The sequence below is a fragment of the Sphaeramia orbicularis genome, chromosome 13 (genome assembly GCF_902148855.1).
Source record: "Sphaeramia orbicularis chromosome 13, fSphaOr1.1, whole genome shotgun sequence".
Classification (NCBI taxonomy): Eukaryota; Metazoa; Chordata; class Actinopteri; order Kurtiformes; family Apogonidae; genus Sphaeramia; species Sphaeramia orbicularis.
In genome coordinates this window covers 35,280,157-35,300,969 of record NC_043969.1, presented here as the reverse complement: position 1 = coordinate 35,300,969, position 20,813 = coordinate 35,280,157, and the positions used below count along the sequence as shown (strand labels likewise).

The 20,813-nt window shown below is 35.7% G+C and overlaps 1 protein-coding gene and 1 long non-coding RNA gene across 2 annotated transcripts in view; one reads left to right on the top strand and one right to left on the bottom strand.

Annotated features, from left to right (window-relative positions):
• Positions 1-20,813, bottom strand: part of frem2b (FRAS1 related extracellular matrix 2b) — a 100,272-nt gene that overhangs the window by 34,199 nt on the left and 45,260 nt on the right. The window contains exons 4-6 of the mRNA XM_030152245.1: positions 13,293-13,523; positions 8,729-8,854; positions 6,598-6,849 (exon numbers count right to left, since the gene is read on the bottom strand). Of these exons, the coding sequence (XP_030008105.1) occupies positions 6,598-6,849; positions 8,729-8,854; positions 13,293-13,523 (609 nt within the window). The remainder of the gene's footprint in view (positions 1-6,597; positions 6,850-8,728; positions 8,855-13,292; positions 13,524-20,813) is intronic.
• Positions 1,894-20,022, top strand: LOC115431674 (uncharacterized). The gene is made up of 3 exons (XR_003937126.1): positions 1,894-2,023; positions 10,463-10,465; positions 20,009-20,022. It is a non-coding gene; the product is annotated as an uncharacterized LOC115431674 (long non-coding RNA).

Here is a 20,813-nt window from a genome sequence, read left to right as displayed (position 1 = left end):
ATGTTATTTTAGCTAATATTTTACAGTGAAATACAAATATTGCTAAAAAAAAAAAAAAAAAAAGTTTATTAAAGATCTATAAAGAAGAGATTATAATTGAAAAGACATTAAAATTAAAGAACCATTTGGGTCCTTCTATGAAAATGGGTTCATTTTGGTATGAGCTTTTTAGACCCAATAATAAAAGGGAAATTTAGACATATTTCACCCCAGGATGTGCCGAATGATGGCCTCAGATAAATGCAAAAAAAAATTATACTCTTGGTCTGAGCCATCCCGAAATTAATTAATTTTTAATAAAATATTGGGATAAAAAAATAGGACCGAAATTAGGACATAAAAAGCTACCGAGGTGTCAATGCATTTGATCTGAAAACATGGTTTGAAATGGTCTTATATACACTATAAATAAAGACGCTGTGTTAAATTTGACGATTCTAGTTATTTTCCTAATCCAGACATGTGGGTTTTTCATGAATCGGCTATCAAATTCCAGGTTTCGCGTGTAACCCATTGTGTTCACTTGCGTTACACACAGAACCTGCCCATTTAAACACGAAGAAATCGTGAGTGATTTTGTAACAGTGGTCATTTTTGTGAAACACTCTACCTTGCATAATTAGTTCGATTCCCAAAATGTACCTGTGAGAGAATAAAAAGATATTACAAAAAATAGTAGTGTGTAATTTTCGAGTCCTTTTTACCGTGTTAAATGCGTATATTTGTATAAAAAATATTATAAAATAGATATTAAAATGTGTATCTGAAAAAAAGATTCTCTTTTTTCTCGGTAAATATTTATTTTAAAAACAGACCCAAAGTGCTTTCAGACTTGCTTCATAACATTAATCTGGTTTGAATTTTTAGCCCCCATGTCCTGTTTTTAGGACCAGTTTCATAGAAGCACCCATATATAAAATTTAATCTAAAGAGAAAACAATGGTAATCAGATATGAAGCCATCCCTGCTACGGTTGTGTAATCTTTCTGATTTTTATGTTGTATAGGTTGAAATTTACTTATATACTGTTGCTCTTTACAGTGATTTAAGGAATGATTTGGTTGAAAATTTTAAAATTCGAACTTCTGCTTTTCTGATACTAACACATTGATGGGGCTTTTTAATGTGGAATCTTTTATTTTGGCAGGATTTATAGCAAACGCTTACAAAATGAAACCGACGTCACATCATCCAACATATCAAGATACACAATATGGATAAAAATATGGAGACGTACACACACGCCTCAAGCTTGAAATATTTTCAAGGTAAAAATGTTCATGTCAGTCATTGTAAATAATTAAACATCAAATCAATATTTCTTTTAAGTTTTAAGGCTGATTTTTCTTTATGAGTGAGAGTTGAAGAAACAAGATGGTTAGTTGTGGTTTATGATGATTATTTAAGATTAGAGTGTGACGCACATTTCAGTAATGTACTAGTAGGATATTTAAAACAAATGTAATGATATACATTTTAAAAAAAAGAGTAAAATTTGATAAAACTAATCCTGAAGCATTTTGTAAGTGTCAAAGCATTTACAACATAAACAAAATTAACCCTCCAGATGAAAGAAACATTTTTATTCAAATTACATATATATCACAATCTAAACTTATTTTACATGTGTCATTTTTATTTTGTATCCCAGCCCCTGTTAGTATTGAAAGACCTGCATTCAGTGTGCCATATTACTTCTGTCCATATGTGTATTTAAAAGATTATCTAACAGATCTGAAAATACTGACTTTTGTTTTGGCTCCAAAACATGATTTCATTTCATAATGTTCATGAGACATGTATATGTTTGCATGAGCACAACAGAGTCCCACTGTTTTTATCCACTTTTAACTTTAATATTTACTTAATGAGCAGGAAAGACCTTGTACATTCAACTGAATCACACCACTGTGTCCTACTACTGAGAATCATCATCATATCTGACAATGATCACACAGGGAATTTGGATTCTTCTGTGAAGAAACATGATTGTGTGACATTGACAGTGAAATAGGCCTAGCTTGTTTTTGTACAGAAAATGACCTAAATCTCTTATGGTGGCTCTATTCTGTGATTTATAGAGCAGACAAAATGACTTCGTAGATATTTCATTCATTTATGGCTATTTATTAATAGCCACTTTAAAAAATGATAAAACCACTTAAATATGGTAAGTGTTCTAATAATTTTGGTCAGCACTCTTTGTGAATTAAGTGTCATGAAATGCTTTTACTTGGAATTTGTGGGTGTTATGGTTTACATTACAAGGCTAAAAATATGCTCCCACCTGGACTTAACGAAGCGAACAGTTAAAAGCAGTTAAATGCAGTGAATAACCCTCATAGACCTACTGATCCAACATGTTCAATAACTTTTGAACCACTAATCTTAAAATTAGTGCTGTCAAATGATTAAAATTTTTAACTACAGGGTTGCTGTGGATTAATTTCGATTAATCATGGTTAAATGTCAATCATTTTTAATCTATTTTACTCGAGTTTCATTTTGTATGAGCAAACAGACACAAGAAAGAAGGGAATATATATGCATTTAATGTGTTTGTTGCACGCTGGGTGACACGTTAGCCAATGTGCTATCAGCATCCCAGACTAACGTATACTTCACGTTAATGTGGTATTTTAAGATGGATGTGCTTCGGTGAAAAGAAAACTCCTTCCTGCAGAGTGTGTATAATACTTGATGTCGGTCAACTGTTTTGTCTTGGTTTTTTGAACTGATATTTCCATCCAGAGGGCCAACGTGCTGTTTAGGCTCTTCCATCTTTATGGGTCAAAACCAGATCAACTGCCCATTTGTTCATGCAAGACACTAACTCTACTTGGACAAACTGCCTGAAATGCGTTGGCAGACCTGAGTCATTTTGCGCTGCAGATGGGTTAATTGCGTTAAAATTTTAATCAGATTAATCATGATAATGGATTAATCCACATCAATGCGTTAATTTTGACAGCCCTAATTAAAATATATCTTAAAATAATACACCAAATATAGTAACCACTAACACATTTAAATCATTCAAGTATAATGCAGTCTGCCAGCTTTACATCAGATACGAAGTTCATAAGGTCTACAGTTTTCAAGGAAACATCAAAGTTTGATTGTTAAAGTTTAAAGCTTGATTGAAATGACTAAAATGAATTATTCACTGATAAAATCCACAATGTCAGTGGATGTAGTTGCTGATACATTTTGTTGAAAAAGTTCACTTTTGCTTCAGTATTCACTGTTTTGACATTATAACCTTTGAATTTAGTTAGAGCTCTTGTGAACATCTACCTGGTCAGTAAATTAAAAATATGAACATAAATGATTTTCACTGAAAAAAAAATGCAACTTTTAAAATTATAAATGGTTATAAATCCCGTAGGAAATATTAGATATAGAGGAAAATTCATTTGGAAATCGCAATGAAAATATTTCAAGATCTCAAAGGGTTAATTAATACAGTGTCTTTCAGCTGAAAAGCTGCCGTAAGTTCTAGTAGCTTCTTATTTTGAATAGAGCATAAATATCGGACTGTATTTCAATGGAAAAAGGTCATGAGGCAGATGAAGTCATTACCCATCATGCCTTGTGCCTACAGTACAAGCCTGTGGGGGCAGTGATTTTAGCGATGTTACGCATCCAAAACATGATGCGAAACACATGTTGTGACATTGCATAAGCTTATGGAAACAATGTTACAGTGAATTTGTGCCATAATCAAAGCTAAAGGGTAAATATTAAGAGTGTGGGTATCATTTTGTCCACCAAGTATCCTGTATGTGATGGGCAGAAAAGTGCAGGACCCTCAAAAACACAGTCTAGAAGTAAATAAATTTAAAAAATACAGCAAAATAAGCACAATTAGAGGAATCGTTTGAATCGTTTTCTTTTTACCAAACACTCCTATTTCAGCTGCACAGTCCTTTGAAACTTTTTACACCACTTCAGTTCAGTGATAACTAGTGGATGAGCAAATCAATACTGTCTGAAATAAGTGAATACTCTGAAGGTTGTACAATCACGCACAGCTTTTTATCATACAGAGTCTGAGTAATTCATTAAGATTGTGACCCTATCTGGATACATAATAAGAGTAGGAGCAAAATACTGGGTGAAGCAGGTGAAAAGACTATTGTACATCCTATTAAAATCATCCATGTCTCAGCAGTTGTTGAAGCAGTCTAGAGTCAATACCCAGCAGCAGCGGAGGTCAAAAGCCTCTGTGCTTATTCTCAGGTTACACCGGACGCTCCCGGAGTGAGAAAACATTCAAGCCACGTAAACCTCTTCCTTCCCCTAGCAAGTCAAACAAATCCACTTTAAGTGAATCTACTTCAGGTCTCACAGCAATAGAAGGAGAATATCATTAGTTCCGCAGCCTGCAAAAGCCTCCAACACAAGACCTCTTAACCACATCTTCACAGACAGATGATGCGTGTCTTTAGCAATTTTTTTTTTTTTTTTGGCCAAGAATAAAAAAAAAACAAAAACAATTTTACATCTTAAATTATTCTATTCCAGGAGATCTGAAACACTGAATATATTCATGTTATTATGGCACAAAAGGTTGTCATTATTTTTGCAGTTATTTCAGCAAAAGTGCAAAAAGCAGGTCAAGTATCACAAAAGCGGTACATCATTTGTTTCAGAATGGGCTGTCAGTAGCTATTAAGAAAAACACAATAAAATACAGAGTACCAATACAAAGACAGAATGCTGTATCTGCTTTCCAGCTGCAGGTGACAATGTCTTTCAATGCCTGAGATACACAAGGCAAAGTTGTGCGTAACTTTTTCTTGCACAGTATTTTAAAAGAATCCAACATGAAGTCTGTGACAATCTCACTATTCAACACTGTGAAATGGAGCAAGCTTTAGAACAGAGAGCCGTTTCAGCAATTAGAACAGTTGAGATCCTCTATGAACTTCACTTACAAGCAAAAATTAGTCTTCTCCCAATGGTCATAATTTTCGACTACTTATACCAAGTAATTAGATAACAGAATGCTGACTTGAATGTTGCATCATTACCCCAATTATGTAGCTTCAAATCAGTTTTGATTCAAGGAAAAAGGGACTGCCTGCTCGCAATCAGAGTCTTACTTCACAGCAGTGCTTCCGGAGATTGTTAGAGCGATAGGGAACTGAGGAATGGTTGTCAGGTGTGGGGAAACAAAGAGGCGTCAGGAAGATATGGGAGACTATCAGCCCTCCAGTCTAAGCCTGCAGATATGAGATAAAGGCTTCGCCTACAGTAAAGGGGGTGTGCAGACTCAAATGCTTTCTCTCCGAGACACTGGCAGACAAGCACGAACACACAGGAAAAAAACAAAAAAAAATGTAACACTCTTTTCACATACACACTAGCAGGTTCGCTATGTGTCTTCCCACCTTTTTACCTCTGAAAATGTGCAACGCTAGGCCAATTCATCCAGAAGAATAATACATTAAGTTTATAATCGCATCTATATTAAGTGCTGCATTCATTAACAGCTCTAACTACGCCACATAAAAGCATCTCTATCCACAAAACGAACTGACACTGACCTTTCTTCAGATAGAAATCACAAGTGAAAACAACATACAAACTAGCCAGCAAAACAACAAGTGTTGGAAAGTAACTATGTAGATTTATTTATGCACTGTGTGTGTCGGTACAATTTTTCTACTTTCGAGTATTTCCATTTTATGCTGCTTTATACTCTACATCACTACGTTTCAGAAGAAAATATACGTTCACGCTATATTTATGTCGGCATTCACTAGACAGACAATGGAACACACATTGAAATTGTACTGTATGCATGTCAGTTTACACCAGGGGTTTCCAGCCTCTATCTTCTGATGTCTTAAAAATGTCTATCTCTTATGTGTCTATGAGTTGTCATAGTGTTTTTTTTTACTTTCAGTAAATGTTCACCCACGTATCTCACCAGAACTCTAAGATGACGAGCACAAAATCCAAAAACTGCAAACGTATTTGTGTTAAAACAGTGCATTTTCTCAGTTTACACCGACAATTGATATCTTTTGTATTTATGTTCTACTGTGAATAAAATATGAGTATATGAATTTCCAAATCACTGTGTGGAAATAGAATAGAATAGAATAGAATAGAACAGAATAGAATAGCATTATAGCAACTGAATTGTTAGGATAGAATAGAATAGAATAGAATAGAATAGCATTATAGCAACTGAATTGTTAGGATAGAATAGAATAGAATAGAATAGAATAGAATAAAATAGAATAGAATAGAATAGAATAGAATAGAATAGAATAGAATAGAATAGAATAGAATACCTTTACTGTCACTAGACTGCTGGATTGTTAAAAATGTAAAATCAAATTCGGAGAGTCAATTAAATGAATTTGGAAGTTTATTTGAATTAAAAAAAGTTTAAAATGAAAGGATTTTCAGTGTAGTGGAGTAGTTTTTACATCGCTGCAATGATAGTTTTTGTAAGCGATCTGAAAATGTCTTTCACCGCTGCACTGAATACCACAAAGGGATTAAAATACAGCCCTTTTAAGCCCTTGACATTATACTGTGTTTCTTTTCACAATTGTGATCTGTGAAATGTCATCTTACCGTCATCCATATCAGGGATGATTGTGATTTTGGCTGTGGGAAACTCCGAGCCCAGACGGCCCCCCATGGGCATGCTGAGGGTGACATTGAAGCTTTCCTCGTCTTCGTACAGAGAGTCATCAATGATCACAATGCGACAGGATTTCTCCACTTCTCCCTTGTCGAAGCGCAGGATGCTGTGATGGTCCTCAGGCCTGGAGATGTAATCAGAGTAGGACAGCACCGTGGTGGGGACTGTGCCTGTGGCTGAAACTGAATGGCACAAAATAGGATTACAGACCGAGCTGTAAATGATCCAAAACACCTTGATACTCTATGTGTTTTTCCCCACATCTTTGTTCATACTTAAAGACTACAAAAACAAACCATAGGTAGACATTTTAACCCTTTAACAACTACAATCTCGCTGGTGCTAAATTTTGCACTTCACAGCATTCAAATTACTGTAACTCCTGAACCGTTTGTGCTATCCACAAAATTCAAATGGCATCAGAAAGCTGAGATTCCGAGCTGCAACAACGAATCAACAAATTGATTCTTAAAAGAGATGGCAACGAATCTGGAAGTTGATTTGTTGGGTCTTGAGCACGTTAGTATTGAGGCATACTTAGATGCTGTGTAGTGTAACAGTGTAGCAGCCCCGTTTGGCCAAAAGGTAGTATCGCCATTTATGTAACTAAACTTGAATATGGAGAAAAAATGTACCAAAATCCCACGGCGCAGTACGTTTCAGGCAAGCGGTGATGCTGTGGCCACCAGGAACATAATGTAAACCCAGTTTAAGATAGCCTACGTGTCGTGATTACTTTAGCCCACTAGCTAATTATTAGACACTATTGTCATAATTAATACGTTTTCATCCATCTCCGTTTATCAGGCCACCAGACTAACGTTACCTATCACTGACTGGAACTAACAGATACAACACTAGTTTGATAGCCTATAACCGGAGCTGGTTGAAGACTATAGCTTGCTAGTCTCTAGCCATAACTAGTCTACGTATTGGGCTAGTGCTTGCTAACTATACCTAAAGCTATTGCGGGGATGTAATCATTAATGACTTGTCTGCAGCCTATACTGCTTATCCGATGAACCAATTAGTTATTAAAATAATCTACAAGTTAATCAATTATTAAAATCATTGTTAGTTGCAGTCCTATCCGTCACTATATAAAACTTTACAGCAGCAATGTGAGAATATTACAAGTAGAAAAAAACAGTTTCACAGACTTCCACACAGGTTAAAAATAAGAAGCCATAATATGGATATTGAATATTCAAAACCAAAAAGCATGTTGGATGTTTAGTTTTGCAATCTCAACAACTGTCGTTATGGACATTTACAGTTGTTTCTGATAATAAGTATGCTAAAAACTTCAAGTCAATTCTTTCTTTTTTACTAAAACACACTGTTTTAAGCATTTATTGTTTATAATAATGATAATTAATAGCCAGATATTGAAAGTTTAGCTCTTCCTGAAAACAAAGGTGCAAAATAATTGGCAAAAAAATACATTTTCTGACACTTTTTTTGCAAAGAAAACATGAAGACACCTAGATGGCCTGTTATAATGGCAGTCTTGAAAAGGTTAGACCAATTTTTTTTATCAAATTTTGTTTGATTTCTACATCAAAACTCCAAAAAAACAAGCTGTTTAAATAGGGAGGACACACTCTCACTCTGGACTGCATAAAAAAGAAACATTTTAGCCCAACATCCATCTGTACTTGGTAATGTTCTTCATATGTCTGATTCTATTTGAGAAGCTTACATTATAGAGGAGCTGAACTACTATCACCGGCTCATTGTTGTAAAGCACATCAGCATATGTGTTTCTTTTGTCTGATAAATTGATTTGCTGTCACCTTGCACCTACTTTTGATGTGCAAGCAGAAAAATATTTCAAAGATGTCCAAGCAGGAAAATATTTCAAAGACTAAGCAGAATTATCGGATTTCAATAAAGAGAGGAAGACGAGTAATAAATGTTCATCTGTGGGAGAGGACGGAAGAGCAAATTCACACAAACATATTCAAATCTCGCTCATTGTCATGGGAATCATCACATGCATTCCTGAAAACAAACATAGTATACCCCTTTGACTTTATTTAACCCATACTTTAGCATTACCTTGCTGGGTGTAGCAGATAACCATAAGCTCCTGACTGACATCTCCACTCCTGCGTACAGGAATAAGCAGCTCACCAATGTCCTCCTCAATGTTGTACACAGCAGAGGGAATGAACACTGTTGATTCTGTACGTAAAGAAAAGCAAAGACGCATCAGCTCATTACCTGAACATATTGGGTTAAACGTATTTGACTTTTAATGCATGGGAATTTCTTGTGCACAGTTGTTTTTCTGGCGTAACGGGTGAGAAATTGAATCTGAAGTGAAGTGAACCGTATGATTAGAGATAAAGAACCTAGAAAAGCCTCAGAACATCAAATCATATGTGACAGTTTGCATCAAAGAGCCCTGATGTGCAGGCGGAGGGGTTTACACGGAGCCCAATGACAGCACTCATTACAGCTTTGGTGATGGCGCTTCAGTCATCTTTTATCAAAACCCACCATATAGCATTTATTCACATTCCAAATATTCTGTGTTTTAGTATGTGCCGATGCACAGCATAAGGGAAAGACAGCTCTGGCAAGAGATACAGACAGAAATGCAAAGTGCTTCCTGTACAAATAATATTGCTTGTGAAATCAAGACTCCTTCAGAGATCTTTTCCCAGACACAGGGTTGGGATATAAAATGGGCTGAAAACCTCTTATTATAGCAAAAGATTTGTAACAATCCTGTGATATATGAATTTATTTTCCTTATCAACCCTTTATCAGGCAAGTGACTATTTTTGGTAATTTCCACACACATTACTAGACAGTGACAGCAAGAGTTACAGTGAGGACAGTGAGGCTACAATCTCAGGTCCAATGTGGTCTTTAGGGTCTGTTCCTCTGCATGAACAGTGATTGTACCTGCTTTGTTAGGTATCATGAAGTAATGGTACTAATGTAAGCAATGATGTTCAAAGGGATAATGTGGATGTGGACAGGTGTCTGGATCAGCACTGATATTGGTCTAATGTTCTAAAAGTGATGTTCTAATGTTCTAAAATGCATGTTCATTTCACATTACTTGTGCATTTCTTGTATTTTTTTATTTATACTTTTTGGATTTTTTTTTTTTTTTTTTTTTTGTGCAATTTATGGGCAAAGAACCAAATATGACAAATTAATTGACCTTGATTTTCTACATGACAATATAAAAACTTTGAAAAATTTCACAAAATAAAGTCTTATGTCCTGCACTAACATACTAAGGTTGAAATTTTGAATTTCAGAATATTTCTGAGTGTCCTAGATAGGGCTAACAAACACTGCTTGACCAAAAAAAGTCCCACAAACTGATATTTCATTGGACCACCTGTAGCTCTCTTTATTTCAATGAGCTTATGCAATGTCACATGATAATACTGAACCTAGACCTGATCATATGAAGCAACCCCAGAGCATAACACTGCCCCCACAGACTTATACTATAGGCACTAGGAATCATGGGTAATCCCTTCATATTCCTCTCTTCTCAGCCTGATGCGTCCATCACTCTGGAACAGGGTCAGTTTGGACTCATCGGATCACGTGACCTTTTCCCATTGAAACACAGTGCAGTCTTTATGCTCTATTCAAACCAATGGTTGTTTAAGAAATGAGAAGTTACTCACTGCATCAGTTAGGGTTAATCAATGTGTTTCTGCACTCAATCACTGCACTAATTATCCAGTGGAAATCCATTACATATTTACTTATTTAAATCCAGGAGGGGATGTGTGCTTTGTTTTGGGGTTTTTTAGCCAGGCTGTGTGTTTAAGAAGAGCTTTTTTCTGCTTGTGTGTTGAGTGCGATCGTGGGCTTTCTGAGGTTACAAAGTGTGACCTCTGTGATTGCATCACTCTCAGGCATCTGCATGATGTTAAAATGAAAACTCAAGAAAGACCACCACAGCTACATAAAATGCAGAGGAGCAGCATCAACTTAGACAGACATGCCCATTTAAAGCACACTTAGTATACGGCAACAGCCTTATTGTCATTTTTTCCATAATCATGATAACCTCCATTCACCACTATAAAAACAGCCGGATTAAACTAATAGCGATATCATATTTCAGTCACTTCTCTAAATTATCTTGAGATTTTTTTAAACACTTATCTATATTAAGGTTTTCACAAATTACATATATTTTCTGACATGAAATGATAATATTATGTGGGTCACCCTTGAACATAAATCTCCAGACCCCCCCCCCCCCCCCAGACCACTTCTGAATTTTGAAACAGCTGTGAAAGTAAATAACATAATATAATAACTGACAGACAATATAAGTTATATTGACTTGAATACTTCTCAACATCCATTTTTTTTTTATATCTGATACATAATCAAACATCATTTAACCAAAAAAAAAGAAAAGGGGTATGGTCTCACTTTATAAGTTATGATGATGAGATATCAGGTCTTGATTATACAAATTTTAAAAATGAATTCCATATCTTATGGAAGAATGAGTTTTCTGTTTAATTGTGTACGTGAGCCTTTCAATAGCTATAAATGATGAGAGTACTGCAATCCATGAATTCAACAAAAGACAATCAACACTTTTCCAATGTCTAGCTACAAAAATGATCTTGAGATTTGATTGTCTTTATCTCATTACACTTCCTTCATCTCAAGGCGCTACTTTTTATTGGTCTGTCATTATGAGTAATTTCTTTGTACATTTCAGGCTTTATAAGTTATTTATATTTACAAAGCCTAAAAGGCAAAACGAGTGTTCACTGCCAATAAACCACACTTCTTCATTCAGTATACTGTGCATAAATAGATTATTTTTAGGCTATTCTACACTAGGGGTGTGAAATGAACAGAAAAAGACAAGTAGTTTTGACAGCAGCAATATAACTCAGTCATGTGCGTGTTTGTCTGTTCGTATCTGAATTGTCTGTTTCATTTGTCTATTAGTTTGCAACTGTGTGTTGCTGCTTTACTAACACCTTTTGTCAGTGCTGGAAAAAGTCACTGGTATTATCTCCCTGGCTGTGACTGACTCTAATATGGATTAGGAAGCAATGAAGTGCATTTATTTGACACTGTTTTGACAGCGGAAGAGTCACTAAGATACGTGAATGTTATGCAAATTCCTTTGGGTCTCAAGCTGAAAAAGTTTGGAAGTCCGTGCTTTAGAGATGATAAATTGTCCAGATCTGCATCACACATACTTAGTTTCATTTAAGAAGGTGGCTGTTAATTGCCTGCGTAGTGTGTTTAGAATAAACCGCTGTATTAATTCTGTTTGCAACTAGAAAACATTTTACACACCAGTTTTACTATCAGCTCTCATCTCTTTGTCTCCCTTCTTCCATACACTTTGTTTGACATTCCATAAGACAATAAGCTTGAAATGCTTGAGCCATGAAAGCCACAAAGCTTTGTGTTCATCTCTGTGTGAATCGTGGTCGCCCACATTAACAAGGTGCCAGGAGGTCAACAGGACTTGACCTTTCCTTTCCCATGTTGAGGACCATCCAAACAATTGGCTATTGGATAATGTAGCCTCTCTGCAGATCACTTGTTTCTAATACCCTGGTTTTTCCATCCTGAGGCACTTAAAAAAAGTATATTTTCACAGTTTCATGGCGACCAACGCTAGACCATTATCTTCCTCTGCCTACAGAGACGAAGAAATACATTTTTAAAAGTCTTCAGAATGCGTTGACCTTGTGAAACCATAAACACTGTGTCGTGATATGATAATAGGTATATGACTGTACACACATTTGTTAAAGGAAACGCGAGAAAAAAACAAAACAAAACTGGATTTAATATCTTGCAGAGAGTGGAAAGCTATCTGCCAGTTCTGCTGATTTCCCATCAGGGACTAATGTTTTGTACAACAAAGTTCTAGACATGTTAATTAGGTTAAACTATTGACAGCATATTTTACCCTTAACCCAATGAAGCCCTCAGCGGACAAAAAGAAGCCTAATCCATATTTATATTCCTGTCCCCAATCTCAACATTTCTACAAGCGGACTGTTTTCTCAACTAGTGCTCATCTGCTTTGTTCCGGTAGCTTTTCTCCCATATTTATATTATGATAATTTCAGGAGCAGGATAGGTCAATGTGGTTATCTCCATGTCCAATCGACCTTTATCAAAACTTCTGGAAGGAAAATATTGAGGGAAAATGTTTTAAATACTATGTATATTTTGATGCCCTACAGAGATACAGACTGAAGGACTCTTGAACCTAAAATACACTATGCCAACTTCTCTGCAAAGGAGTATTCTCCTATATTCTGCTACAATGACTTGTTAAATCTAGTCGCCTTTTTTTTTTTTTGGCTACCATTTTGTCTACTTTGCATTTGTGATTTTTCTTCACTGATAGAAAATGGGCATGTGCTACGATATGCTGCTGACAATCAAGTAGGCCATCTAGGTAAGGAGGATGCAACGGCATAATGCATTTCATCTTATTTAACATATTTAACAAGTGTGCGTAAGCTTTATTTCAGGCAACAAGGTGTAGTAGTAAAACAACTAAAAAGACACTGAAATTAAATCTGTGATAAATGTCTAAATTGCATTGGAGTTACGAGATTTAATAAGTAAAATCATCACTGACCATCATCGGGGTCCAGGATTTCCACAGTGGCCACTTCTGGGAATTCAAGAACCGCCATAACAGGTTCAGACAGTACAATTTGGAAGGTTTCCGACACCTCGTACTCGCTGTCTGACAGGATGCGGACCTTCCAGGTGGCTGTGGTTTGGCCTGGATTAAACTGCACCTGTTTCTGTGATTTCCCGCGGAAGTCTTTGTCCTTTTGAGCACTCCCATCCTTGGTGCCAATACCTAAGGAAAGACAGAAAATTGGGTTAATGTGTCACCTTGATACTTCCCATTTTTAATACATCTGAATAAACAAGTACATTCACTGCAAAACTCAAAATCTTACCAAGAGTATTTTTCTCACTTCTAGTCAAAATATCTCATCACACTTAAATAAGACATAATCACCAAAAGAGTAATTTGTAAGTGAGATATAAGAACTTATTTTTAGACAATAGATCTTGAAAATCTTATTTCAAGAAATCTTACAAAGATAATTTTCACATGTTCCATTGGCAGATTTTTTTTGCTTGCATTAAGCAAAGAAATCTTGAATTAAGTATATGTGTCTCCGCCTACTCCCACCTTCTCCCCCTCTCCCCCAGTCTCTATCTCTATCGCTCTCTCTTTTTCCCCTTCTCTACTCTCTCTCTTTAACCCCAACTGGTCAAGGCAGACGGCCATCCTCCAGGAGTCTGGGTCTGCTCGAGGTTTCTGCCTGTTAAAGGGAAGTTTTTCCTCGTCACTGTCACCAGTCACAAGTGTTTGCTCCTGGAGGATTCTGTTGGGTTTCTGTAAATTGACTTAGAGTCTGGTTTTGACCAACTCTATATATAAAATGTCAAGAGATAACTTTTTTGTGATCTGGCGCTATATAAATAAAATTTGATTGATTGAGTGATTTAATTGGTTTTCCCCTGTAAGTCGCTTTGGAAAAAAGCGTCTGCCAAATGTGTAAACATAAACATAAACATAAGTATATATATATATATATATATATATATATATATATATATATATATATATATATATATATATATATATATATATATATATGTCACAGTAGAGATTGAAATCCAGTAGGATTCCTGATCCTACTAGGACAGATAGTAATTGTAGTTTGTCCTAGGACAAACTAAAATTCCTATCTGTCCTAGTAGGATTACAAATCCTACTAGGACAGATAGTAATTTTAGTATACATACACACATATAAAAAAAAAAAAAAAAAAAAAAAAAAAGGAGGGGAGGGGGGGTCTGTCTAGTTAATTAATATTAAAGTAATCTATAAAGGGCTGCCAAATTGAATAAAATAACTTTACATTATCTTTTAGTGACAATTTATTTGATTTTCAATTTTTTTCAAATGTAAGTGTTGCAGAATGTCTTTCAACAGAGGTAATGAGATATATTGACTAGAAATGAGAAAAATAATACTATTATTTATCTTGCTGTTGTTTTTTTTTTTGTTGTGTTTTTTTCTCTTTTTTTGTGTTTAGTGGGTTTATAGGTTTGTTGTGTATTTTTTTTGTATTGTGTCTGTCTGGTTCCTTATGTCTAGGTAAAATGTTTGTGTAAATGTAAAATTTTAAATATTAAAAAATAGATTATTTAAAAAAAAAAAAAAGAAATGAGAAAAATACACTTGGTAAAATTTGGATTTTTGCAGTGTTTTGAGTCCATCTGCATTCTGTGAATCATAATTTATGAAGGAGTGGATGATTTGTAAGTAGCCACACCAATAAAAATGACAGCTAAACTATTTTTATCACTCAAATAAACACCCCAGTTGGTTTAACCCCTAAATAGCTGTCAGGCTTCTTTGTGTAGTTTCCCACTCCAAGTGCCTTTGTAGAGGGATTTAATGGGGAAAAAAGCCAATTATCTCCCATGTCATTGTGGCCTCAATTGCAGTGGCTGGAGGCTGACTTGCATTGTCTGACCTTCAACATGTGAACTGTTTGATGAGGTCTAGAGCCACTATAGCTGTGACACTGGCAGGATTCCTGTAGAGCAGGAGCAATGAAGATGGTGAAATGTCACCCGGCCTCTTCGCTGTTTTTGCTAACTGGTAGCACAACAAGCAGCAGGGGTCTGGCAGTAAATAGGAAGAGCAAGTGCGCACAACCTGAATTAAAGTTTGCAGGCGGTCAGAAATGCAGAAAATAAGAAATTACTGGATAAATGACATAGTGCAGTAACAGAGACTTTTCAAAAATGCTGTTTGTTCATAACAGAGAGAGGAGAAAAAAAGAAAGGAAAAGAAAAAGTGGAATGTACCATCAGGAGTGCGTTCAAGATCTTCAATAGTCTGCAGATCGAGAAATGCATGAGTTTGGGTTTTTTGAGAAAATTACCATTTTGTTCTTTGATGAAAATAAAAAAGCAGGCTTTGATATGCAAGTAGAGACAGAGGGAAATAGCCCCTGCACATATGTGCTGAGATAAAATGGTCAGGCTCAATACAGCTTGAAAAATCAGCAGTCTTCAAAGAATAACTGGGTGAGGAGAAAGTATGATTTGCTGCTAACTTTATCTCCTGTACAATGCCTGAATTGGATGGGCCTGATCACAGCGTACACATGGAGGCTTCGCGGCAGGTGGGCTCGCTGTAGCCTCCAAACCACCACCTGCACTGTGCACAGTGACCAGTGAAGCAGCAGCCCACTGGTGGCCTCTTCTGATCAGTGTTCTCTCAGGCAGGGCTGGGAAGGAACTGATATCCCCTGTTTTCATGAGGAGGCACTGGCCTAGGATCAATGATTGTTCCATTGTAGGACTCAGGCAGATGGGTGGATTTAGTTTTTAGGCTATTTGGTGCTTTCGTTGTATGCTGCTCTGTCAAATTCTGCCTCAGAGAAAGTAATAAATTTAGATCCTTTTTACCAGTGTATTGAGGCAAGACACTGTAGTCTGTTTGCGCAGTACAGCACAGTTACGTACCGAAATAATGAAATTATGTACCAAAAATAATTCTCTCTTAGGTAACATGTTTCCAGCTACACCAGTTTATGCTTAGTCTATCATAAAGCTGTCCTTTCTGGGGTTTTATATGTAGAAACAGAGCAGAAGGATTGACAGGCACATTAAAAACAGACAATATTTATGTAATAATTTCCAGTCAGTTCTGCAAATGGTTTGGTTGTCTGATAAGGGTGACAAAAATAACAGAGCGGCGTCCAATTAAAAATTTTTTGCTTGAGGATATAAACGCTTATTTTCTGTAGTGAGTGACGAATAACATGCATTTGGAAAGAAAAGCATCACTATGGTACTTCAAGGGTAATTTATTTGAACAGAATGGCACTCTCTTAGAAACATTTAGAATTACACTGTGCTTTGTGTGCATTCCATCATCAGGTCAGAGAGTAAAACCATCCTCTATCTCATTATTAGCCTTCATGTTGCTCCAATCACAAGTTAACTGCATAGTGAAAAACAATGGTTTACACTTAAAAGCACATCAAAGTCATTTTGGACATTACATAAAAATAAATGCGTATTCTCTGGGGACTGAACACAGTGCATCCACAGTTCAAAATACATCTTCCATTTATAACGCAAACATTAATAAAAGATTAGCAATGCACCAGAACGCTGAAACAAGGTACACTCATTTAATTATTTGTCTTATACAAGATGCATTAGTACGACGGTGTATTAGGGCCACATACGAAAATAAACCGCTTGTCATTACGAGAATAAAGTCAGAATATTATGAGAATAAAGTCGTAGTTTTCAAAAAAAAGTAATTATTTAACGAAAACTATGTCAACTATTTCGAGAATAAAGCCATATTATATTGAGAAAGAAGACATAGTTTTCAAAAAAGTCACTGTTTAATGAAAATAATGTTGTACTTTTCTAAGATTAAAGTCGTAATATTTTGAAAATAAATTTGAGTTTCCGGTTACAAGCAGCAACTTTCACTTCTGTTGGACCGAATGAACCCCGAATGAAAGCAGAACCTCACAAAATGTTGTGACGAGTGGGTACAACTTTATTCTCGTAAATTATATTTTCCCACCTGTTCCTATTCTCGTAATATTACGCCTTTAATCTCATAAAAGTACGACTTTTTTTTTCAAATCAGTTTTTTTTTTAAACCACAACTTTATTGTCATTATATTATGACTTTATTCTCGAAATATTATGACTTTAATCTCATAAAACTAAGACATTATTTTGTGTTAAATAATGAGGGTTTTTTTTTTGCCCCCCACCCCCACCCCCCCACCCACCTTCGGAGGACAACTTTATCTTTTATTTAACTAACAATCACAAACTTCATATTCACATCTTCATCCATTCCTTCCTTGTACACATATGCATAGAGGGAGGGCTGAGTTGTTTTTAAACTCCGACTTTATTGTCATCATATTACGACTTTCATTCTTGAAATATTACAACTTTATTCTCATAGTGACAAGCGTTTTTATTTTCTTATGTGGCCCTAACATGCTGTTGTACATTAGAGATCATCATTCTCAGGCATTTTAATTTATTGATCATTTTCTTGCATCTTATAAGCTGAATATTCAAAGGTATATGTGCCAACTGTACACAGTGATGTGTCCAGGGGTTTATACTAGTGAATGTGTCAGAGAATGACTCATTCTCTGACTTGGAGTAGATAGACTGCACTGTATGAGACACCTTAAAGGTCACCGACATTTGCATATCACCCCAGAGATGTTTCATTAGTCAGAGGTCCCGAGGCACACAAAGATGCAAAGGAGATAGTTAATGATGCTGCAGGATTTGACCTTTAACATGAGGCCATTTTTAAAGCCTATGTTTTATAGACAGAAAAAATGGCAGCGTTAAAAATGTCCTACTCTGCCAGTTATTAGAATTCTTCCCAGTCATAAACACTTACAGGAGGTCGTTTTTTTTTTTTTTTAACAGTGATTATAGTTATTGTATGTTTAGTTTCCGGCCGTTAAATTGCCTCGACTAACATTTGGAATGGCACTTTTTCAGGTCCGCTAACTTCCAGTGACCTTTCTCATGTGCATGTGGAGTGGCTGGGGAATTGTCTTGGACTATTGTGGGATCGGAACGTAAATACTCGCCTGTAGAAAGGGGTCAGAGGTCGTGATCTGCATGAACCCAAAGAGTGTGTGGCCCAGATTAGTGCTGTTCCTTAGAAGTTACCAACGTGCATGTTGGTTGTGTCTTTGATTTGTGTGGAGTAGGTGTGTGACAAGTGGAAAGGACAAGAAAAATGGCTTGAGGAGACACTAAGTAATCATTTTTAGTGGTTTTAATGGGCTCTTTGTTTAGGTGTTAATTAATCAGGATAAAAGAATCAGACACATTAACTTAATTCAATTTTGGTCATTAAGTGGATTAAGTTGATTAAGTTAAATGTACATTTCCTCTCCTGATCTGCTGCATATGTTACCTTTAGTGTATTTTAATTATCTTATTACACATACTGTATTATATTCTGCCACTCGCATGTATTCTATCTTATTTCGGCATCAATCCAGCTGATGTCATCATGTCTATGCATGTGCTGATGTCAGCATATCAACTGCCTCTATATATGTGCCAAGTCTGAAGTAAATTGACACAAAATTGATGTTTTTATAGACATATGGCATTTCGCCCATTGTAAGTAAATGGGAGAAAAAAAAAAGATTAAAAAAAATAAAAAATCATAAGAAATTTGAACTTTGACCTACTTTTCCCAAAATGTAACCACATTTTTTCTGGGTCACTGGCAATTTATAAACCAAATTTGGCATGAATTCAACCAATAGTCTGGCTGCTACAGACATCTGAAATTTCACCCAACATAAGTAAATGGGGGAGAAAAAAAAAAAGACTTAAAAAATTCATAAAAAAATTGAAACTTTAATCTATTGTTCTCAAAATGGAATGAGATCTATTATGGTCCACCGGAAATCTACAAACCCAATTTGGTATGAATTCAACCAATAGTTTTGCTGCTACAGACATTTGAAATTTCATCCATTATAAGTAAATGGGGAAAAAAAGATTTTAAAAAATTCATAAAAAATTTGAAGTTTGACCTACTGCTCCCAAAATGTAACGACATCTATTCTGGGTCACTGGAAGTCTACAAACCAAATTTGGTATGAATTCAACCAGTAGTTTTGCTGCTAGACTGTTAACAAACAAACAAAGAAACACACAAACAAACAAACAAACTGAACCAAAAACAATACCCCTTGCCTCCCCTTTGGGGGGTGGGAAAATTATCATATTTTTAACAGTGGTAGTCTGTCTGGGCCAACAACACTATCTCTGCTGGCCTAAAGAATCAGAATCACTGACCTACATTTACACCCTACATTTTTATATTTGTTCCATGAAGATGTAATAAATTATTCCCAAGAGTCTACACACTTTATTTTGTAGCTTTTCTCTTGGTCACTGCTTCCAACAGAGTATGTGTATGTTAGAGCATTTGTTCCATCATCTTTCAGCCATCATGTGTTGCACTGCAGGCCCCTCTAGCTTAAAATAAATGGTAATGAAAAGTTGTTTTAATCAATCAGATTTCATCACCCCTGCCGGTGTACAATAATGTCGGCATTTTCATGTCATTTCATTGGATGGTCAAAGAGCAGACTAGTCATCGAGCGATGACTATATGTATGTTAGTTGTGTATGTTAGAGTATTTGTTCAATTATCTTTCAGCCATCATGTGTTGCACTGCAGGCCACTGTAGCTTAAAATAAATGGTAATGAACCAGTTGTTTTTATCAATCAGATTTCATCACCCCTGCCGGTGTACAATAATGTCGGCATTTTCACGTCATTTCATTGGACGGTCAAAGAGCAGACTAGTCATCGAGCGATGACTATATGTATGTTAGTTGTGTATGTTAGAGCATTTGTTCAATTATCTTTCAGCCATCATGTGTTGCACTGCAGGCCCCTGTAGCTTAAAATAAATGGTAATGAACCAGTTGTTTTTATCAATCAGATTTCATCACCCCTGCATGTGTACAATAACATCGACGTTTTCACGTCATTTCATTGGACGGTCAAAGAGCAGACTAGTCATCTAGTGAACTACATCAGTAGCAACTTGCATGAGCTAAAATATATGACTTTAGCTTGAACAGCTGTTTTCCCAACACACAATGGCCAACAGAGGAGCAGAAATGGATTTGGTTGCAGACATACTAAAAAAAAATAAGCTGTAGTTTTGGTGAGTATAGTGTGTTTTATGAACATTTTGATGTTTTTGTCATTTTATTACTGTGGCTGTAGCGAAAGGAGACCTGCTGAGTTGAATAAATCTCATTACATGAAATAACTGTGATGTAACACCCTATTATATTGTGTTTTTTGTATGATATTGATGGTATAGTATTGATTAACCCATAAAGACCCAGCGCTACTTTTATGTCAGTTTCCAAATGAAATTTTCTCTATATCTAACCTTTCTTAAATGATTCATCACCTTTTATTTATAATGCTATCCTCTGTATTTTGTATTTTATCAGTATAAATCAAGTTTTTTTCCGTATTCAATTTACTGATCATGAAGCT